At 53.0% G+C, this 18,747-nt stretch overlaps 1 protein-coding gene across 1 annotated transcript; it reads right to left on the bottom strand.

Moving 5' to 3' along the window:
* Positions 1–58: 58 nt before the first annotated feature.
* On the bottom strand, positions 59–17,327 carry SULT2B1 (sulfotransferase family 2B member 1). The gene is made up of 7 exons (XM_058529747.1): positions 17,244–17,327; positions 13,357–13,496; positions 7,830–8,038; positions 5,662–5,788; positions 4,946–5,040; positions 1,847–2,027; positions 59–286 (listed from the first exon to the last, which is right to left on the bottom strand). The coding sequence occupies exons 1-7, from the start codon at positions 17,291–17,293 to the stop codon at positions 75–77; spliced, it is 1,014 nt and encodes a 337-aa protein (XP_058385730.1). The 5' UTR covers positions 17,294–17,327; the 3' UTR covers positions 59–74.
* Positions 17,328–18,747: the final 1,420 nt, after the last annotated feature.

Below are 18,747 nucleotides of genomic sequence, written 5' to 3'. Positions count from 1 at the left end.
CCGCCCGCCCGCGGCACGCCCCCTCCACCGCGCATCGAGGAGCCGGGGCAGGAGCGCTACGTTTATTTTCAGGGTCACGGCTGGGGGGGCTCGGAGGCCTGGGCTGGGCTGGGGCTGGGGTCCGGGCTGGGGTCCGGGTCCGGGCTGGGGTCTGGGTCCGTGCTGGCGTCCTCGGGGGCGGCGTCCCAGGGGAAGGTCGGGAGCCCCCGCATCTGCTCGCGGTAGACGCGGTCGAAGGCTTCGCTCTGCGCCACCGTGAAGTGGTTCTTCCAGTCCCCGCAGACCCCTGGAGGCGGGGGAGGGACGGCCGAGGTGAGGAGCATCGGGAGCGCCGACCCCCGCCCCCAACACCCAGCACCCCCTTTCCCACCTCCGGGCCTTCGCCCACGGTGTTCCCTTGGCCAGAGGATCGTCCTTCTCCCGCGCCTCCCCATCTCCGTTTTGCCCCTTTGCCTCCTATGATGGCTGAGGCTCACACCGGCCACCAGTCACCTGGCCAGACCCCGGGGCACCATTCTTGCCCTCTCCCTCCCTCCCTCCCTCCGCTCCCCCCTGCCCTGCTCATCGCTCCAGGAAACCTCTCGCCTTCCCCCGCTTTACCCACTTAAATCTCTCTGCCCAGAACCTCCGTCTCCCCACCTGGCATTCCTGCACACCTTTCACAGCCTGCGTGTCACCTCCTCTGCCACCTGTCCCTAACCTCCCTGGCTAGAACAGGGCTTCCTCGCTCCAGTGCTCTCCACTGCCCCACGGACCTCCGCTATCTCATTTGGGAATAAACGAAGAGTTGCACTGTTAACCCCCCAGCACCAGAGCAGGCAGGGGGCTGGAACTCTTCTAGTTTCACGTGGCCCAGGCCAGGGCTGGCATCCTTCAGAGCCTCAGGTTTCTTGCTTCCTCAGGGCACCACCCCTCACCGGGAATCCTGGGGCCCATGTCATTTGAATCATAGTATTTTGAATTTTAGCAAATGCACGTACCGCAAATTACATGACACACCTAGTGAGGTCTGTGGGGGCTGCCTGTGGTAGGCTGAATAATGACCCCCCCCAAGAAGTCCACGTCCTAATCCTTGGAACCTACGAATATGTGAGCTTACAGGGCAAAAGGGACTTTGCAGATGTGATTAACTTAAAGCTCTGGAGATGGGGAGAGGCTCCTGGATTATCCAAGTGGGCCCAATTTAATCACAAGCGTCCTTAGAAGAGGAGGCAGGAGAGTCAGAGTCAGTGATTAGAAGGTGCTACCTGCTGGCTTTGAAGCTGGGGGAAGGGGCCACAAGCCAAGGGATGCAGGGGGGTCTGGAAACTGAAAAAGCAGGGAACGGATTATCCCCTGGAGCCTCCAGAAGGAGCACGGTCCTTCTGACACTTTGATTTTAGCCCAATGGGACTGATCTTGGACTTCTGATCTCCAGAACTGTGAGAGAATCAGTGTGTGTTGTTTTAAGCCACAAAATTTGTGGTATTTTGTTACAGCAGGAAGAGGAAACTAATACACTCCCACCCTCATCCCATAATCCAACACTTGAATATTTCTGGGTGAACATAACACTAAAAAGGATTCATGAAGATTCTAAATAGCCTCATAGGTTCGGAGCTGGCTATGGCAGTGTGCCTGGGCGTTTTGTCCCCGTTTGGAGCCCTCTGGGTGGAGTAAGCCTGGCATGGCGGGCACCTGCTGTGTGGGGTTAATCCGGGGTCCTCAGTGACCCTGTGAAGGCAGTTCTGTTCGGAGCCCCCCCATGTACAGCTGGGGAAACAGGCCCAGAGAGGTTAAGTAACTCGCCGGAGCCACACAGCCAGGCAGTGGCCTGGTGGGGCTTGGAACCCCAGAGGCCCCGCACCTTTCCGGAGGAAGGCACCCTGGCGCTGGTCCAGCACGGTGGGGGGCAGCAGCGTGTAGTTAGACATGGCGTTGGCCTTCATGGCCCCGAAGGTCGAGTGCGCCACGACGGAGCCCAGCGCCTCCTCGCCCAGCGGCCGGCCCAGGAACTGGCAGATGCGCTGCACAGAGCCGCGGAGATCCTGGGGGCGGGGGAGAGGGGTCAGGGGGGCCGGGTGGAGGGAGGGGACCCGGGGCGAGGAAGGAGCACCAGACCCAGAGTTTGGATATCCGAGTCCCAACCCAGACCTGTCTGGGTGACTCTGCCTCTCTGCCTCAGTTTCCCCACTTCCAAAAGGAGGGATTGGGCTATGGTGTCTGAGGGATTTTTGGAGGATTCTGTGGGTGGAAAGGAAGGGGTGGGGCTGGGTTAGAGGTCACAGCAGGGGGCAGAGGTCAGTCCAGCACCTTATGCAGAATCACCCTCTTTCAGGTCAGAAACAGGTGTCAGACGGTCTATGCCCCAAACCTGCTCCTCCCCCAGGTCCCTGTCCCAGAACAGCCTGTCATTCACCCAGTCACAGGGCCAGACTCCCAGCCCAGCCTCACCCCTCCTTCTCCCCCTCCCCCTCTGCTCGTCAGTCATCAGCCCGGTCTGTCCCTCCTACCCTCAACTCTTTCTGCCAGGTCTCCTCCTCGGTGTCCCCATAGCCTGGTCAGGCCTCATCATCTCCCTACAGACCTTAGCCCCAGCATCCTCCCCAGCCTCCCTGCCTCCAGTCCCCACACCTAGAGCTCACCCTGCTCCTCCCCTGCTCCCAGGCCTCCTGTGGCTCCCCAGTGCCCCAGGGCAAGAGTCCCAGCCCCCAGGCCCAGCTTTCAAGAACAGGTGTGGTCTGGTCTCATCTCCCGGCTGCCTCCCCCATCCTCTCCTTCTGGGACTCATGGTTTCCTGCACATTCCTCCCTGCAGGCCTTGGCATGGGGCTGCCAGGAACGCCCTGGCAAACTTTCCCATCCAGGGGCAGCTCAATTGTCACCTCCCTCATGACAATGACGGTTCAAGTCACTGTGGATTGAGCGCCTAGTGTGTATCAAGCTCTGGTTCAAGCCCCTCGTGTATATTTGTGCACATCCTGCCAGTAGCCTTGCAGAGAGGTATCATTACCCCAATCGGTAAACAGAGGCCCAGAGAGGGTAAGACACTTGTCCAGGGTCACACAGCCAGGGAGGAGCTCAGATTTGGGTCACCAAAGCCACAGTCCTCCCCTGTATCTCACCGCCTTCCCTGCACAGTCAGCCTTCTGTTCGGCTCCACTAGCTCCACGTTCCCGATTTTCCAGGTCATTCCTGGTTTCGTAACCCTCCATCCCTTTATCCTCTTGAACCACCGACGTGTCCCAGAAATTCTAACATGTTGGCACTTCCTCACACCCAGGGGCAGCCCAGAAGCTCTGTCAGGCTGCATGGCCCAGTTTTTGGTTTGGAGAATAAAGCTCGATGGAAAAGGGAGGGGGAGGGGGGAATGCCAAAATCTTTTCTGGATCTTTCCATCAAAAGAGATTTCCCAGGGTGGAAAAAGAACTCACGGTGTCCGCAACAAAGAGCTCTGTGCCCCAGGCAAGTTATCAACCCTCTCTAGGTTGTCATCTCCCAGTTTCCTTCTCTGTAAAACGGGGGTCTTAACAATATTGGGGCGAACCATATAAAATCGCCATTTTTTGCATATGGAAACTGATAGAATGTTGGCAATTTCTTGTGATTCCATCGAATATGGACCTCACCTGTCTGTACTTTGTGAAGATTAACTGAGATCATCCGGGAGCAGCATTTGGTCCATGGCATTGGTCAGCCCTCAGGAGACATTTGCTATTATTGTTATATTCCTATTGTTGTATGGCCCTCACGCAGAACCTAATAATTCCTAGTCTACACACTATACTAATGCGCTGTCAGATGGTTAGAATATGCCAGAGCCGGGCCCTGGGGTCCTCACAACCACCCCGTGAGCTGGCATTTTTCACCCATTTTAAAGATGAGACCTCTGAGGCTCTGAGAGAGATTTTAGGAGGATTTTAACTGCTTTGTGGACACAAAAGTCCGGGCTCTTTCGGCTACAAAAAGTACTACAGAAAGGAGAATACGAAAGAGACACGAAATGCCCACACAGGAAGGGAATGTCTGGGGCCGTTGGTGAAGGGGCACGTGTTGGGGCCTCCCAGGTTCCCAGCCTCTTGGAACAGATCTTTGTGAAGAACCTAGAATGGTCGGGTACGTCTGCTGTGGATGGTTCCATCTAGAAGCCCAGCATCCTCTTTGCAGCCGGGCAAAGCTGTAGGCATTCTGCATGGCCCCTTCTTCCAGGGAGTCTTCCCTGATTGCCCCAGCCAGAAGGCATCTCTCTCCCAGGTGCCTGCCCCAGGGACGTTTTATGGGGTCCAGACAGGATCCCAGTCTAACCCCAAAGGCTGTCTCCTTCCACTGCTTCCCTCTGCCTTTGGGGTCACAACCATCATCGAAGTTCACTTCCCATGTGCCACAGTTTCAAATGATTTAATTTATCCTATCACCTCCCCTGCTTGGAGCCCACCTGTGGCTCCCACCTACTCAGAGAAAAGCCCGAGTCCTCACTGTGGCCCCTCCTTTCCTATCCTTGTTCCCACTCACTCGGCTGCAGCTACGCTGGCATCTTTGCTCTCCTTGGAACATGTCAAGCATGCTCTCACCTCAGGGCCTTTGCACAGTCTGTTCCCTCTGCCCAGGACCCTATTGCCCTAGATATCTCCAAGGCTCCCTCTTCTCCATTAGCTCTTTGCTTCTGTGTTACCTTCTCCTGGAGGCCTCCCCTGACCATCCTGCTTAAAATCGCGCCCACACACACTCCTTAGCCTCCTCTCCTGCCTGTCTTTCCTCCTTAGCTCTTCTCACCAGCTGCGATCTATTTTATTTATTTGTCCTAGTCCGTCTCCCGCTCACGGGCTCAGGGACGCTGTTCTGTTCACCTCTGTGTCCCCGGTATCCAGTGTGTTGGGCAGCAGAGCAGGCCCTACGGGAAGGGAAGGCGGGCGAGTGTGAGGAGGGGAGTGGCGGGGAGGCTCTGGGCCAGGGTGTGGGGGACTCACCTGCTGCAGCTCCTCGTATGTGATAAACAGGAAGTTCTCTTTCCCCTGCATCCGAATCCAGCCCTTAATGTGGTCGAACCAGGAGCCGAACTGCACTGTGGGTGGGTGGGTGGGGTGGGGGTGGGGAGGCAGGTGGGGTGAGGGCCGGGCAGAAGGGCCACACCCACTGGGGCTCAGAGGGGCCCACTAGCCCCACACAGCCTCCAGGCTGGCCCCTCAGAGCTGGACCCCACCAAGCCCCCCACATCAGGCACTCTGTGTCCCTCTGCCTCCCTGTCTCTCTCTGTCTCTGTCCCTGTCTCTGTCTCTGTCCCTGTCTCTCTCTGTCTCTGTCCCTGTCTCTGTCTCTGTCCCTGTCTCTCTCTGTCTCTGTCCCTGTCTGTATCTCTCTCCCTCTCTCTTTGTTTCTCTCTTTCTCAGTCTCTCTGCATCTGTGTCTGTCCGTCTCTCTCTGTTTCCGTTTCTCTGTCTCTTGCTTACTCTGTGTCTCTCTCTCTGTTTCTTTCTCCCCTTTTCTGTATCTCTCATTGTCTTTCAGTTTCTCTCTTGGTCTCTCTGTCTCTCACTCTGTTTCTCCTGGTCTCCTCTCTGTGTCCATCGCTCTTCATAATGCCCTGTGTCTCTGCCTCTGCCTCTCCTTCTTATCCCTCCTCCGTCCCTCTTCTCATCTGGGTCCACTAGGGGCTCCCCCCACCTCACCTTGCCCCGGTCCTCACCTTCGCCTTTGAGGAAGTTCTGCAGGAACTGGTCAGGCGTGCCGGGGTCCTTCAGTTGCACGGCGATCTTGGAGTAATGATAGAGGGAGACCACCACGTCCCGGGGGTTCCGGGCCATGTAGATCACCTGTGCGTGGATGTTGGGGAGATGGGAGAAGGGGTCAGATGCGGGCGAGACCCCAGCCCCTGAGGCTGCGTGCCTTCTAGCCCCCTCTCTTCTGACCCTGCAGTAGGAAGGACTCAGGGTAGACTTGTCAGGGGACTTCCCAGCTACTGGTAGCTCAGATCAGTTCACCTCATCCCAGAGATGGGGAGAGCTTCCTCCGACCACATTCTAGAAGGAGAGAGGGACTGTTTGTGGACCAGGTGGAGGGACAGTTGAGCTTCAGGGAATAAAGAGTGGATGACGAAGGCATGGGGTTCAGGATGGGGGAGATCAGAGTGAGAGGTGTTGACCAAGAGAGGAGAGAAGCTGCTCTGTCTTCCTATTCCCACAGCCGAGGCCGCGGCCTCATCCTTTTCTGCCTGGACCCTCGCCCCAGCCTCCTCCTCTGCCTTCCAGCCTCCACACAGGCCCAAAGGGGTCTTTCCACACCCAGAGCTGAGTCTGCCCTCCTTGGCTCTCCAGTGCCCCAGGATAGATTCTTCGCTCTCTCTCTCTCTCTGTATATATATCTATATATACACACATTGTGAATATATGTGTCCAGCCCTCTCCTGTCAAGTCCGGATTCGTTTATCTCACTGCCCACTGGCCACCTCCACCTGGGCGTCGATGGGCCACAGGGAGCTCCCCATCTCCCCCCCAAACCTCTCCTCCCGTCCTCCCCATCTCAGTCCACGGCAGCCCCACCCTCCTGTCTCCTCAAGCCAAACACCCGGGAGTCACCCTGGACCCGTCTGTGTCTCTCTCATACCCACATCCAATCTGTCAGCAAATCCTCCTGGTTCCACCTTTGAAATACACCCCAAACCCAGCCCTTTTTCTTCACCTCCATGGCCACCACTCTGCTCACCTCCATCATCACCTCCCACCTGGACTAGCAGTCGCGTGCTCACCAGCGTCTCTGCCTCTGCCCTCGCCCCCACGATCTGTTCCCCACCTCGCCACCAGAGGGCGCCTGTGAACACCTAAGTCGGCTCACGTCCCTCCTCCGCTCAGAACCCTCCCCTGGCTGCTGTCTCTCTCAGAGAATAGAGTCCCCACCACAGCCCACGCATCTCTGCACATTTTGGCCTCTGTTACTTCCCTGATCTCATCTCCACTCCTCTCCGCCTCGCTTACTTGGATCCAGCCACAAAGGCCTCTATGCTGGTCCTCAGGCATGCCACACCCACCCCAGGGCCTTTGCACCTGCTCTTCCCTCTGCCTGGAATGTTCTTCCCCAAACACCCCTTCCCTCACCTCCCAGCTCTTTACTCATCTTCTCACCGGGGCCTCCCTTGGTCTCCCTATTTATCATTGTAACCCCCACCCCTAACTCTACTCCCACCCTCTCCTCCTTTTTTTTTTTTTTTTGTGAGGACGATCAGCCCTGAGCTAACATTCATGCTAATCCTCCTCTTTTTGCTGAGGAAGACCAGCTCTGAGCTAACATCTATTGCCAATCCTCTTCCTTTTTTTTCCCCCAAAGCCCCAGTAGATAGTTGTATGTCCTAGTTGCACATCCTTCTAGTTGCTGTATGTGCAACGAGGCCTCAGCATGGCTGGAGAAGCGGTCTGTCAGTGCGCGCCCGGGATCCGAACCCAGGCCGCCAGTAGTGGAGCGTGCGCACTTAACCGCTAAGCCCCAGGGCCGGCCCTTCCTCCACTTTATATGGGACGCTGCCACAGCATGGCCTGACAAGCCGGTGCGTCCGTGTGTGCCCAGGATCCGAACCGGTGAACCCCGGGCCGCCGCAGCAGAGTGCACACCGCTTGCGCCACCAGGTGGGCCCCCTCTCCTCCTTCTGAATTTATCACCTTGGCCATATTAGATATTTCCCTTATTCCCATCTATTCTCCGCCTGTTCCCCTTAGGATGTGGGCTCCCAGGGCAGGCACGTCTGTGTGTTTATTCACCACTGCTCTAGATCAGGGCCAAGCAAATAGCGGGTGTTCAAGAAATATGTGCTGAATTAATCCGTCAGTTATGCTCCTCCCCCCAGACCCCTCCCTCCCCCTGCACCTTGGCTTTGGAGTTGAAGAAGGCCTTGGTGAAGAGCTGGATGGGGAGGTGGGAGCTCATGAGGCGGGGGCTGGGCTGGTCCGGGAGGCTGAAGGCACCCATGATGATCTCGCACCAGGGCGCCCGCTCCCAGATGGGCACCGAGTGGACCCAGGAGGTATCCCCGTCCTTTAGGATTAAGCTGAGGATCTCGATCATCCAGGTCGTGCCTGTCAGGAGAAATTGGGCAAGTTAATTGGAGGTGGGGAGGGGCAGAGAGGGGGATATAGTCGGATTTATAATGGCTGCATTTATTGCACAATTTGCCGCACATCTTTTTTTTTTTTTTTTTTGGTGAGGAGATCAGCCCTGAGCTAACATCTGCCAACCCTCCTCTTTTTTTTTTTGCTGAGGAAGACTGGCCCTGGGCTAACATCTGTGCCCATCTTCCTCCACTTTATATGGGACGCCGCCACAGCATGGTTTGCGAAGCAGTGCGTTGGTGCGCAGCCGGGATCCGAACCTGCGAACCCAGGGCCACCACAGCGGAGGGTGCGCACGTAACCGCTTGCGCCACCGGGCAGGCCCTGCCACACGTCTTATTGCGCGGATGCCTCACAACCCTCGGAGAAGGTGGGGTTGGCTATCTTTGTATTCAGAGCAGGAAACGGAGACTCAAAAGAAACAGAGTCGCTGGCCAAGGTGGCGGAGCTGGGAAGCGGCGCATGGCAGAGCCTGGCTAGCTGTCCACTCAACCCCATTTCCTTTTCCTCCCGGGAATGTGACGGGGCTACATTTTTCTGGCCTCCCCTGCGGCTACATGTGGGGCCATGTGACTGGATTCTGGCCAAGTGCAGGTGGCAGCGATGTGCCGCCGTTTCCAGGCCTGGCCCATAAACACCTCCCACGTGTCCCCACTCTCTCTCCCCTCTCTGCTGGCTGCATCAGAGATGCCAGTGGAAACTGGGGCTCCGGGGGATGGCAGAGCCATAAGATGGAAGGAGCCAGATGCCCGAGACTGCCAGGATTTACCCCCACTCCCTCCATCCGTCCTGCAGCAACCGCAGTTTACAGGAATGAGAAATGAACTTCTACTGGGTTCAGCTTCTGAGATTCTGAGGCTTGCGTATTAGGGCAGAAGCTCTCCATTGACACATAGAGGAAGCTGGAGTTGAATCCAGGAGTCTGGAGTTAAAATCTCAGCTCTCGGGGCCTGGTCCTGTGGCCGAGTGGTTAAAGTTCCCCGAGCTCCGCTTCTGTGGCCCGAGTTCGCGAGTTCGGATCCCGGGCGTGCACCTGCTCCACTCATCAGCCGTGATGTGGCGGCGTCCCGCATACAAAATAGAGGAAGATGGGCACAGATGTTAGCTCAGGGCTAAGCTTCCTCATCAAAAAAAAAAAAAAAAAAAAAAAGAAAAAGAAAAATCTCGGCTCTTTTCACTGCCCCTTCTTGGGAGTAACCCCTTGATTTCTGTGGGGAGCCACAAACGTCATGTAGGAGGAAGGGACCTCATCAACGACCCAGTTCATAGGTCCGGATTCCGGGAGACTCCAGGCAAGTCAGATGAGAAAAAATAATAACGTTAACAATCACCTATTATTAGTATATATATTGTCTTGGACTCTAACAACCACCCTGTGCCATTTCTCAACGCATTGCCTCTCTGCTCCAAATCCACTCTCCGTTGCCCCGTTTGGGGATGTTGGAGGTGGACCCTGTAAACGTTTCTCATTTGCCAGCTCGCTCAATGTTGAGCTCCGTCAGTAGAGGGCGCTGGAGGAACCAGTGGGAGGGTCGGGTGTCTCTTTAGGGTTCTCTCACGCGCTCCTCCCTGCCTGCTCTCGTGATGGACAGCGGTCAGCAGTGCAATGGACACCAATGACACTTACTCCCCCCACCCCCAGCCCGACCCCCCAGCAAATTTCCTTGGGTGCTCTGCTTCAGCCCTAGAGGGAATAGCTACTCTTTCTGTATCCATTGGGTTTCTCTTTGCCCCTTGGTAGCTTAATCCCCTGGTACTAGTTAATAATTCTTTTTTTGTGGGTGTGTGGTAAAATATACATCACATAGAATTTACCATCTTAGCCATTTTTCAGTGCACCGTTCAGTGGCATCAACTACATTCATATTGTTGTGCAACCATCAAAACCGTTTCTAGCAAAGCCTGCTGTTCGGGAAACAGATTTCTACAACATGGATGGAGGGGATTTTGGCTCTATCCATCAAAACCGCAAATGCACAGACCCTTTGACTAAGCAATCCTATATCTAGGAATTTATTCTACAGATAAATGCATACATGTGCAAACAATATATGGGTGAGATGCGGCATTGTGTATAAAGTTTATATTGTGTATAAAGGCAAAAGATTGGAGACTAGTGAATACTAATTAGTAAGGAACTGGTTAAACACGAATTCTTGTATATCCAATGTTATGGAATACTACAGAACTGTAAAAAAAACACAAAACAAAACAAGGAAGCTCTTTGTTTATAGTTCTAAAATGGGATGATGTCAAAATATAAGGAAAAAGAAAGCAAAAACATAAACAAAACCATGAAGTGGAATGGTGTGTATAGCGTGTCAACTTTTGTGGGGAAAAGTTAAACAAAAAATGTACATTTCTGCTTGCGTATGCAAATTCTGGAAGGATACACAGGGACTATTGGTAACTGTGGGAGCAGAGAGAGATCTTTCCGGGTAAACCCTTTGTACCTCTTGAATTTTGAACTATGAATGCATTACTTTTTAAGAGAGATGTTACTACATTTTAAATTTGAAAAAGAAGCTAGAATAACTGGACATCCAAACGCAAAGAACCTTGATCTATGCCTCATGCCAGATATAAAAATTATCTTAAAATGGATCATAGATTTAAGTGCAAAATCTAAAACTATAAAACTTCTAGAAGAAAATATAAAGGACATCTTTACGACCTGGGGTGAGGCAAAGATTCTTTGATGTGACATCAAAAGTCCGACCCATGAAAGTACAAATTGACAAATTAGACTTCACCAAAATGTATAAGTTTTGCTCTGAGAGGATGCTGAAAAGAGAATGAAAAGACAAGTCACAGACTGGGAGAACATATTTGCAAAAGGCAGATCCAATAAAGGATGTGTACTCAGATTATATAAAGAATGCTCAAAACTCAATAATAAGAAAACAAACAACCCAATTAAAAAGGGCAAAAAAGATTTGGACAGACGCATTACCAAGAAGATACGTGATGGCTAATCAGCACATGAGAAGATGCTTAACATCGTTAGCCGTTAGGGAGATGCAAAGTCAAACCACAGTGGATACTCATAGGCATCTGTTAGGGTGGCTTTACAAAAACCTGACAATACCAAGTGCTGACAAGGAAGCAGATCTGGAACCCATCTATGTTGCTGGTGGGAATGCAAGATGGTAATGCAGTTTGCATTGCTCATAAAGTTAAGCATACATACTTCCCATAGACTCAGCAATCCCACTTTTAAGTATTTACCCAAGATAAATGAAAAGATATTCCCATGCATAGACTTGTATGCAAAGCTTCAGAGCATCTGTACTCATACTCACCCCGAACTGGAAACAACCCAAATGTCCTTCATCGGATGAATGGATAAACCAACAGTGGTCCATCCGTACAAGGGAAGACTCTTCAGGGCTTAAAAATACAATGACTTGGATGAATCTAAAGTACATTGTCCTGAGTGAGAAAAGTCAGCCTCAAAAGCTATGTGTGGAATGATTCCATTCATGTGACATTCTGGAAAAGGCAAAACTATAGGGGAAGCAAGTCCATGGTTGCCAGGGGCTAGGGGTAAGAGAGGAGCTGACTACAAAAGGATGTGTAAGGATATTTTTGAGGGTGATGGAACTGTTCTATATCTTGATCGTAGTGGTGGTTATATGACTGTGTATTTCTGTCAACACTCAAAGAACTCAGAGAAGTGAAAACACGTCCACACACAGACGTGTTTGCTAATGTTCCTAGAAGTAGTATTCATAATAGACGAAGAGTGGAAACAACCCAGATGTTTATCAACTGATAAATGAATAAGCAAAATATACTACACTCACATTGTGGAATATTATTCGGCCACAGAAAGGAATGAAGCACTGACACAAGCTACAACGTGGATGAACCTCGAAAACATCACGCTGAGTGAAAGGAGCCAGTCACAAAAGGCCATGAATTGTATGATTCCATTTATAAGAAACGTCCAGAACAGGCAAATCCACAGAGTCAGAAAAGAGATTAATGGTTGCCTGAGGCTTGGGGACCGGGATCTGAGGATTCGAGGATGATGGTTAATGGGTGTGGGGTTTCTTGTTGGGGTGATGAAAATGTTCTAAAATTGATTCTGGTGATGGTTGCACAAGTCTGTGAACATACTACAGCCATTGAATTGTACACTCTAAAATGGGTGAATTGTATGGCCATGTGAGCTATATCTTGAAACTGTTACCAAAAAAACCTCATACAACCCTATGCTGAAAAGGGTAATGTAATATTTTGAAAAATTTCAAAAATATTACAAAAAAAGAAAAGTCAACCCCATCATTTTAGAGAAGAAAAAGCTGAAATTGATCCCTTCTTTCACTCAAACCTCCCCGAGGGACTTTCAGTAAAGTCACCAAAGATCCTCACCTTGGCTCCCAAGGGAGGCTGCCTCGGGCCGTGTCCCCTCAGCCTCTCCCATAGCTCCCTCCACCACAGCCTCAGTGACCTTCTCTTGCTCCCTCAAACTCAGTGAGTCTCCTCCCACCTCAGGGCCTTTGCACGTGCTGTCCCTCTGTCTAGGACACCCTTTCCTACTCAAACGTCTCTGCAGCTTTCAGGTCTCAGCACGAACATCTTCTCAGGAAGGCTGTCCTCATCCCCCAGACCCTCTTGTGACGTATACTCAATGCTCTCTGCACCTTTCTTTGGGGGGACCCACCTCAACCCTAATTATATAGTAATATAGGCGATTGCATGTTTAAATAAAGCCAGTCTCTCCCAACAAATTGACAGATGTCTCTCTTGTTCACAGCTGTGTCTCCACACATGGCAGATGATTAGTAGGCAGCATTTTAATGTCAGAATGGAGAAAATTAAGATCACCTCTCCTTCCTTTCATTGTTTCTTTCTTCCTTCCCTCCCTCCCTCCTTCCTTCCTTCCTTCTCTCCCTCTCTCCTTCCTTCCGTCCTTCCACAAATATTTATTAAATACTTATTATGTGCCAGGCACTTCTTTAGGCTCAAAAACACAGCAGTGATCGAGACAAACTAAAATATCTGCCCTCATGGGGCTCCTGTTCTAGTGGGGAACGCAGAGACTAAATCCATGAGAATGTAATACAGTGGCTGGTAGTGATGCATGAAGAAAAGTATGCGGTTAGCTAAGGGGCTAGAGAGGGACAGGATGGGGACGCTATTCCTCCAGGGAGGTCAGGGGAGGCCTCCCCGGGGCCGGGAGAGCCGCCGCTCTTCCCTCCCACTCTCCCCAGTGTGCCCTTTTCGTCCTCTGTCCCCGGCCCCCTCTCCCGGCGCCCCTCCCCCAGCCCGGCGGGTACCTGACTTGGGGTAGGTGACGATGAAGATGTCGTCGTCCTGCACGTTGGCGTTCTCCGCGATGCTGAGGCTCTCGGGTGAGTAGATGCCCACGGGGAAGGGGAGGCCCTTGTACCTGAAGTATTCGCCTGACAAATTCTGGCTGTGGGAGGGCGAGGGAGACACCATGAGGACCGCGGAGGAGGCGAGGACAGAGGTCACCCAGGGGAGGGTGGGGGGCCAGGGGCCTGCATTTGAGCGTCCTCCAAGGTCCCAGGAGCCTGCACGGGGTCCAGCTTTAGAGCTTTGACACGAGGTGGAAGAAAGTGGTGAGGAACCTCAGGGCAGGAGGGAGGGCCAGCGAGGAGATGGGCAGGGGCACCCCACTTGCTAGTGGAGCACTGGCAAGGAACTTTCTGTGAGCCTCATTTCCTCATCTGCAGAGTGGGGATGGTTACAGAACCCCACAACGATCCTATGAGGTGACAATGATTATTATCTCCACTTTATGGATGAAGAAAGCGAGGCACAGAGAGGTTGAGTGACTTGCCCAAAGCCACACAGCTGGTGGAGCACTTCACATCTGCAAAGTGGGGCTAAACCACTTTCCATACGTTTACTCTTTGCCCGCCTCTTGAGGAAGATGCTAAGTCACCACCCCATTTTACAAATGAGGAAACAGGCCAGAGTCAGGCGCCCTGCCCACTCCCACACGGCCACAGAGCAGCAGAGCCCGCCTGTGAAACCCAGACATGAGGTCACCGTGAAGCTAAAACAGTCTAAACTCCTCGCTCGAGCTTCTTTTCCAAAACCCCTGTAATGTGTTCATGTAACCAAACACTGACGTAAAGTTTTCCAAAGTGAGATGTTTTAAGAGCAATCCGTTTAGTCCGCTGTCTTTCTGTCGCCGCCTCCCCTGGGGTCACCTGTCCGGGGCGCGGGAGAGGGATGGGTATCTTGGGGACCTGGCTAAGGCGAAGTCGAGATGGGGATGCGTTTCATCCGGCTTTCATGGGAAAGCTACTTTCCATCTGTGGCCCTTTATAGTACCCTTAGGACAAGAGATGTAAAAATGCCTCAAATAGAGTCTGGTTCATAGTCTGCATTGGTAAATCTGAGCTAAAATTATTGTTATTACACCCAGTAGTAGAGGCCACACTGGGCATTGTGTGAGCCCAGAGGAGGGGCGCCTTAGCACCGCGTTTGGCGCGCAGTAGGCCTTCAGCAAGTTGCAATGACTTAATGTTGTGATGTCATCAGCCACCCCATTGGTTGAACGTGCTGTGGGATTAGTGATGTCACTGGTTGCCAGGCAGATTTAGCTCCGTAGGCGGGAGCTGTGAGGTCATCAGTTACCAGGCAGATTAGCGGCTAAGTGCCTGGGCTTTGGCTCCGCCTTCGTGGGTCACGCGTGCTCTCTCTGTGGCCTGGGAAGCGGATCGCACGGAGCCTCAGTTTCCTCATCTGTCACATGAGGATAACAGCAATCTCTCCCTCAGGATTTTAATCCTACCTGAGGCTTAAAAGGGATAATATATGTTAAGCGCCTGGCTCCTGACGGATGCTCAGGGCAGGGAGGCTCCCTTTAGCATTCAGCATTATTTCTGTCTTCGGTCTCACCAGCAGCTCCTTGAAGGAGAAATCTCCTCCGCAGCTTACAGGAGAGGAAAACGGAGTCGCCAGCGAGGAGAAGCTCCTGCGCCCTTCACGAGCCCCTGAAATAGTCCTTGAATGCACGAATGAATAAATACGAGGGTGCCCCCCCCCCCGTCTCCCTCAGCACCTACAATCTCCAAATCGCGGGTCCAAGCCCCATCCTAGGAAGCCAAGGTGGAATCCACAGTGTGGGGACATCGTTGGTTCTCAACTGGTATTTGACTGACTGACTGAATGAATGTGCGAACGAATGAATGGATGTGCAAATGAATGAATGAATGTGTGAACGAATGAATGAAGTGGTTTATCAGGGACAAAAATGAAAGAAAGCCCAAGATCACTTGTTATGTCCTTTTACCCGCCTCAGTGGTTCTCAGCCCCGGGCACTTGGGAATCGCCTGTAGGGACTTTATAAAGGATCCCCAAACCCGGAATCCCCCCTGGGGCCTTTAGAGTCTCCCAAAGCCTGGCCTCATTCCAGGCCAACAGTGTCCAAGCCTTACCACCGCACCCTCAGAGCCTAGAACAACTGGTTGCTCAATAAATAATGAGCATCAATATTTAATAAGTAATCGAGGCATGAATGGGGTAGAGCTGGGATCTCCCTGCACGTTACAATACGACAGATGAGAAAATGGAGGTTCAGAGAGGGAAAGCAATTTGGCCAAGGCCACACAGCAAGTACCAAGCAGAGTGGGATTTGCACCTCAGCCTGTAGACAGTCTCTGTCCCAGTCCCTCCTTCCCCATGCAACCCACACTCCAGCCAAAGCCCCCAAATGCACCGAGTATTATTCCTACCTCCGGGCCTTTGTATCTGCTGTTCCTCTTGCCAGGAATGCCATTCCTCTGCCCTCCTCTGTGCTTGAGCGTGGAGGTCGAGGAGGCCCCCCTGCACCCGGATTCCCTCTTGGCTGAATGTCACTGTGTGTCCCAAAGCAGATGCTGTGTGCCTCCTCTCCCCACATTGTACCTCAAATCTGGCCCCGGGGTGACCTTTCCTCTCCCTGGGTCACAAGCCCGTTTTGTTCCCACGCCATGTCCGGTGCCCGGCCCGCAGCGATCGCTCGATTGGAGCGGAGGAATGAAGATGACCACTGAGCTGGATCAGAAGCCTGCAGCAGGACGGACAGCTGGCGGAGCTACGGCCAACATGACGGAGAATTGGCCGAGGACCTGGTTAGCCTGCTAGAAGGTGCCTGGCCTGGCCTGGCCTGAGACCCCAGGCCATGTGACTCTAAGAATGTCCCAGCACATCGACCGTCCTGCCTCCCACCCCCACAGTCCACAGGGCCCTGGCCCTCCCCGTCTGTCCCCACCGCCCTGGTCCAGCTCAGGTCTCCTGCTCAGCCCCGTGGACCCTCAGCATAGCCTCCTTCCTGATCTCCTGGCCTCCAGTGTCTCCCTCCTGTCCATCCTCCAAACAGCTGCAGCCCCTCAGCCCGAAACTCAAGGTCCTACAAAGCCTGGGCCTGCCCGCTCCTCTGGCCTCGTCAGACCTCCAGGATCGTGGCTGACTTCCCTCTGGTCCCAGCAGGGGAGGAGGGGCAGGGGAGCCACCCTTATGGAAATTCTATGCCAAAGACACGCATTATCACAGACTTCTCCCAGAACCCCATGAAGTGGGTATGGAGAGCGCCACTTCACGTCAGAAGAAATGGAGGCCCAGAGAGGTTAATATATGTCTCCAAGGTCACACAGCAGTCTTCATAGGAGGTCTCGGTAAACAACTGTCAATGAGCCTTCACCCCTCCCTCTACCACTAGGACACAATTTGTCTGTGTCATTCAGTGTTTTATCCCTAGCGCCTGGCACACGACAGGTGTGCACTAAACAAACATGTCCCCAGTTCAGATCCCCTGGTAGTGGGGGCTCAGTCACCACCTACAGAGGCAGCCTGGCCCACGCAGAGGGGAAGGAAGATGGGCTGAAGTCGGACAGACTTTGATTTGGACCCAGGCTCTGCTACCAACTAGCTGTGTGACCTTGAATACATGGCTTAACCTCTCTGTGCCTCAGTTTCCTCAGCTGGAGAAGGAGGCTAGGAAGGCCTCCTTTGAGGGAACTTGGAAAGGATTAGAGCTGCCTGGACTATTGCAGTCGCCTCCTTACTGATCTCCCTGTTCCCACCCTTGCCCCCTCCCGTCCGTCTCCCCACACGGCAGCCAGAGAGATCTGGTTGGAACCTGAGTCACTTCCTGTCCCTCCTCTGCTCAGAACCCTCCCGTATCACACAAAAAAAGCAAAGTCCTCGCAGTAGCGGGAAGGACCTCAGAGTTCTGCTGTGATCCATCTCTGCCTTCATTTCAGCTCTCTTCCTTCTTTATCAGCTCTGGCCGCACTGGTGTGCTTGCTGTCCCTCCAGCACGGCGGGCCGAGTCCTGCCTCAGGACCTTGGCACTGGTCGTTCTCTGTCTTCCTTTCAGGCCTGTGATTGGCCCCCTCACCTCCTGCAGGTCTGAGGCCTCCCCTGACACCCTGTCCATAAGTGAACCCACCCACCCCACAGCCTGCTTTGTTTTCCTGTCCTACTTGTCACCTTTTGAGTCTCTCTATGCTTTGCATGTTATGTTGACTATTGCCTTTCTTCTCTGCTTGCGTGTGAGCTCCGTGAGCCAAGGGATTTTTATTTTTATTTTCAGTCTGTCTTGACTGCCGATATATCCAGAACACCAGCATACGCAAAGGCGGCCTCAGTCAATATTTGTTGGAGAAAGAAAAATCGCGCTGACCGCGCTCCCTGGCACTGCATTCCCCACTACATTGTGTGTATGCCTTAATTCACTTATTTCCGCAAGGGCCCTAGGAGGCGGGGGGTAGTGCTACCTCCGTGTTACAAAGGAGGAAATGCAGGCACAGAGAGGCGAAGGCACTTGGCTAATGTCACACAGCTGCAGAGGACAGAGCTGAGCTTTGAAGCCAGGCTGTGTGGCCCCACAGTTTTTGCCCCTAACCACCTGGGGCCATGGGGTGGGACCTCCCGGCCCCTTCATGTGGTTCTCCCTGGGTGTGCTCATTCTGTGCAGGGGTGTGGGGGAAGGGGGTAGTCAGGAAGACATAGACTTGACCGCAGGCAACTCACATATCCTCTCTGAGTCTTAGTCTCCACCTCCATCCTCTTGGTGACATGGATATTTAACTCCCAGGGGAATCTTATTATTATTATATCGTATTATTTTATATATTGTCTATTAAGGTACCTCCACAAAATAGCTTAATATAAGCGCAGATTTTAAAGCAGAGTCTCTCCCCTCCTGGGGGTTCACTCAAGAGAAAGGAAAACTTATGTTCGCCCCAACATCTGTGCTCTGTGTTTACAGCCGCGTTATCCATAATTGCCAAAAACGAGGAACAATCCAAGTGTCCTCCTGCGGGGGGAGCGGATAAATAGTGGTACCTGCGTCCCGTGCGATGCTACAAGCCACTGATGCTGACAACCATGCAGATTGTCTCCAGGTAGCCAGGAAAACAGGTAGAAAAAGGGTTACTGAGGATTTGGCTAACAACTAGCAGAAACGGTCAGATGTTTTTCAGACAAGGCTCCAGAAAAACAGGAAGAACCCAACCGCAGAGATCGCTCACAAGACAGCGTCTCGACTCCTGCTATAATCAGCTCTCACTGCGCTCAGGTGCTCTGCCCTCATTAGCTTCTTAAATCCTCCTCCTCCTCCGGGAGGGGCCGAGCAGCCAGTGTTAGATCCTACTACGCATGCGCCTGAAAAGACCGTGGCTGGGAGGCGGGAAACCCCGATCTCCTGC

This window comes from Diceros bicornis, chromosome 34 (genome assembly GCF_020826845.1).
Source record: "Diceros bicornis minor isolate mBicDic1 chromosome 34, mDicBic1.mat.cur, whole genome shotgun sequence".
NCBI classification, from domain to species: Eukaryota; Metazoa; Chordata; class Mammalia; order Perissodactyla; family Rhinocerotidae; genus Diceros; species Diceros bicornis.
This window is presented reverse-complemented; position numbering and strand designations above follow the sequence as displayed.

Bases quoted from the DNA above. Each gene is read 5' to 3' on its own strand.
- SULT2B1 (XM_058529747.1), bottom strand. From the start codon at position 17,293: ATGAAGGCAGAGATGGATCACAGCAGAACTCTGAGGTCCTTCCCGCTA. The intron at 5,789-7,829 runs GTGCAGGGGGAG...ATCCACGCACAG, and splicing joins TCTTCAACTCCAAAGCCAAG to GTGATCTACATGGCCCGGAA. The intron at 287-1,846 runs GTGCGGGGCCTC...CCCCGCCTCCAG, and splicing joins GGGTGCCTTCCTCCGGAAAG to GGGTCTGCGGGGACTGGAAG.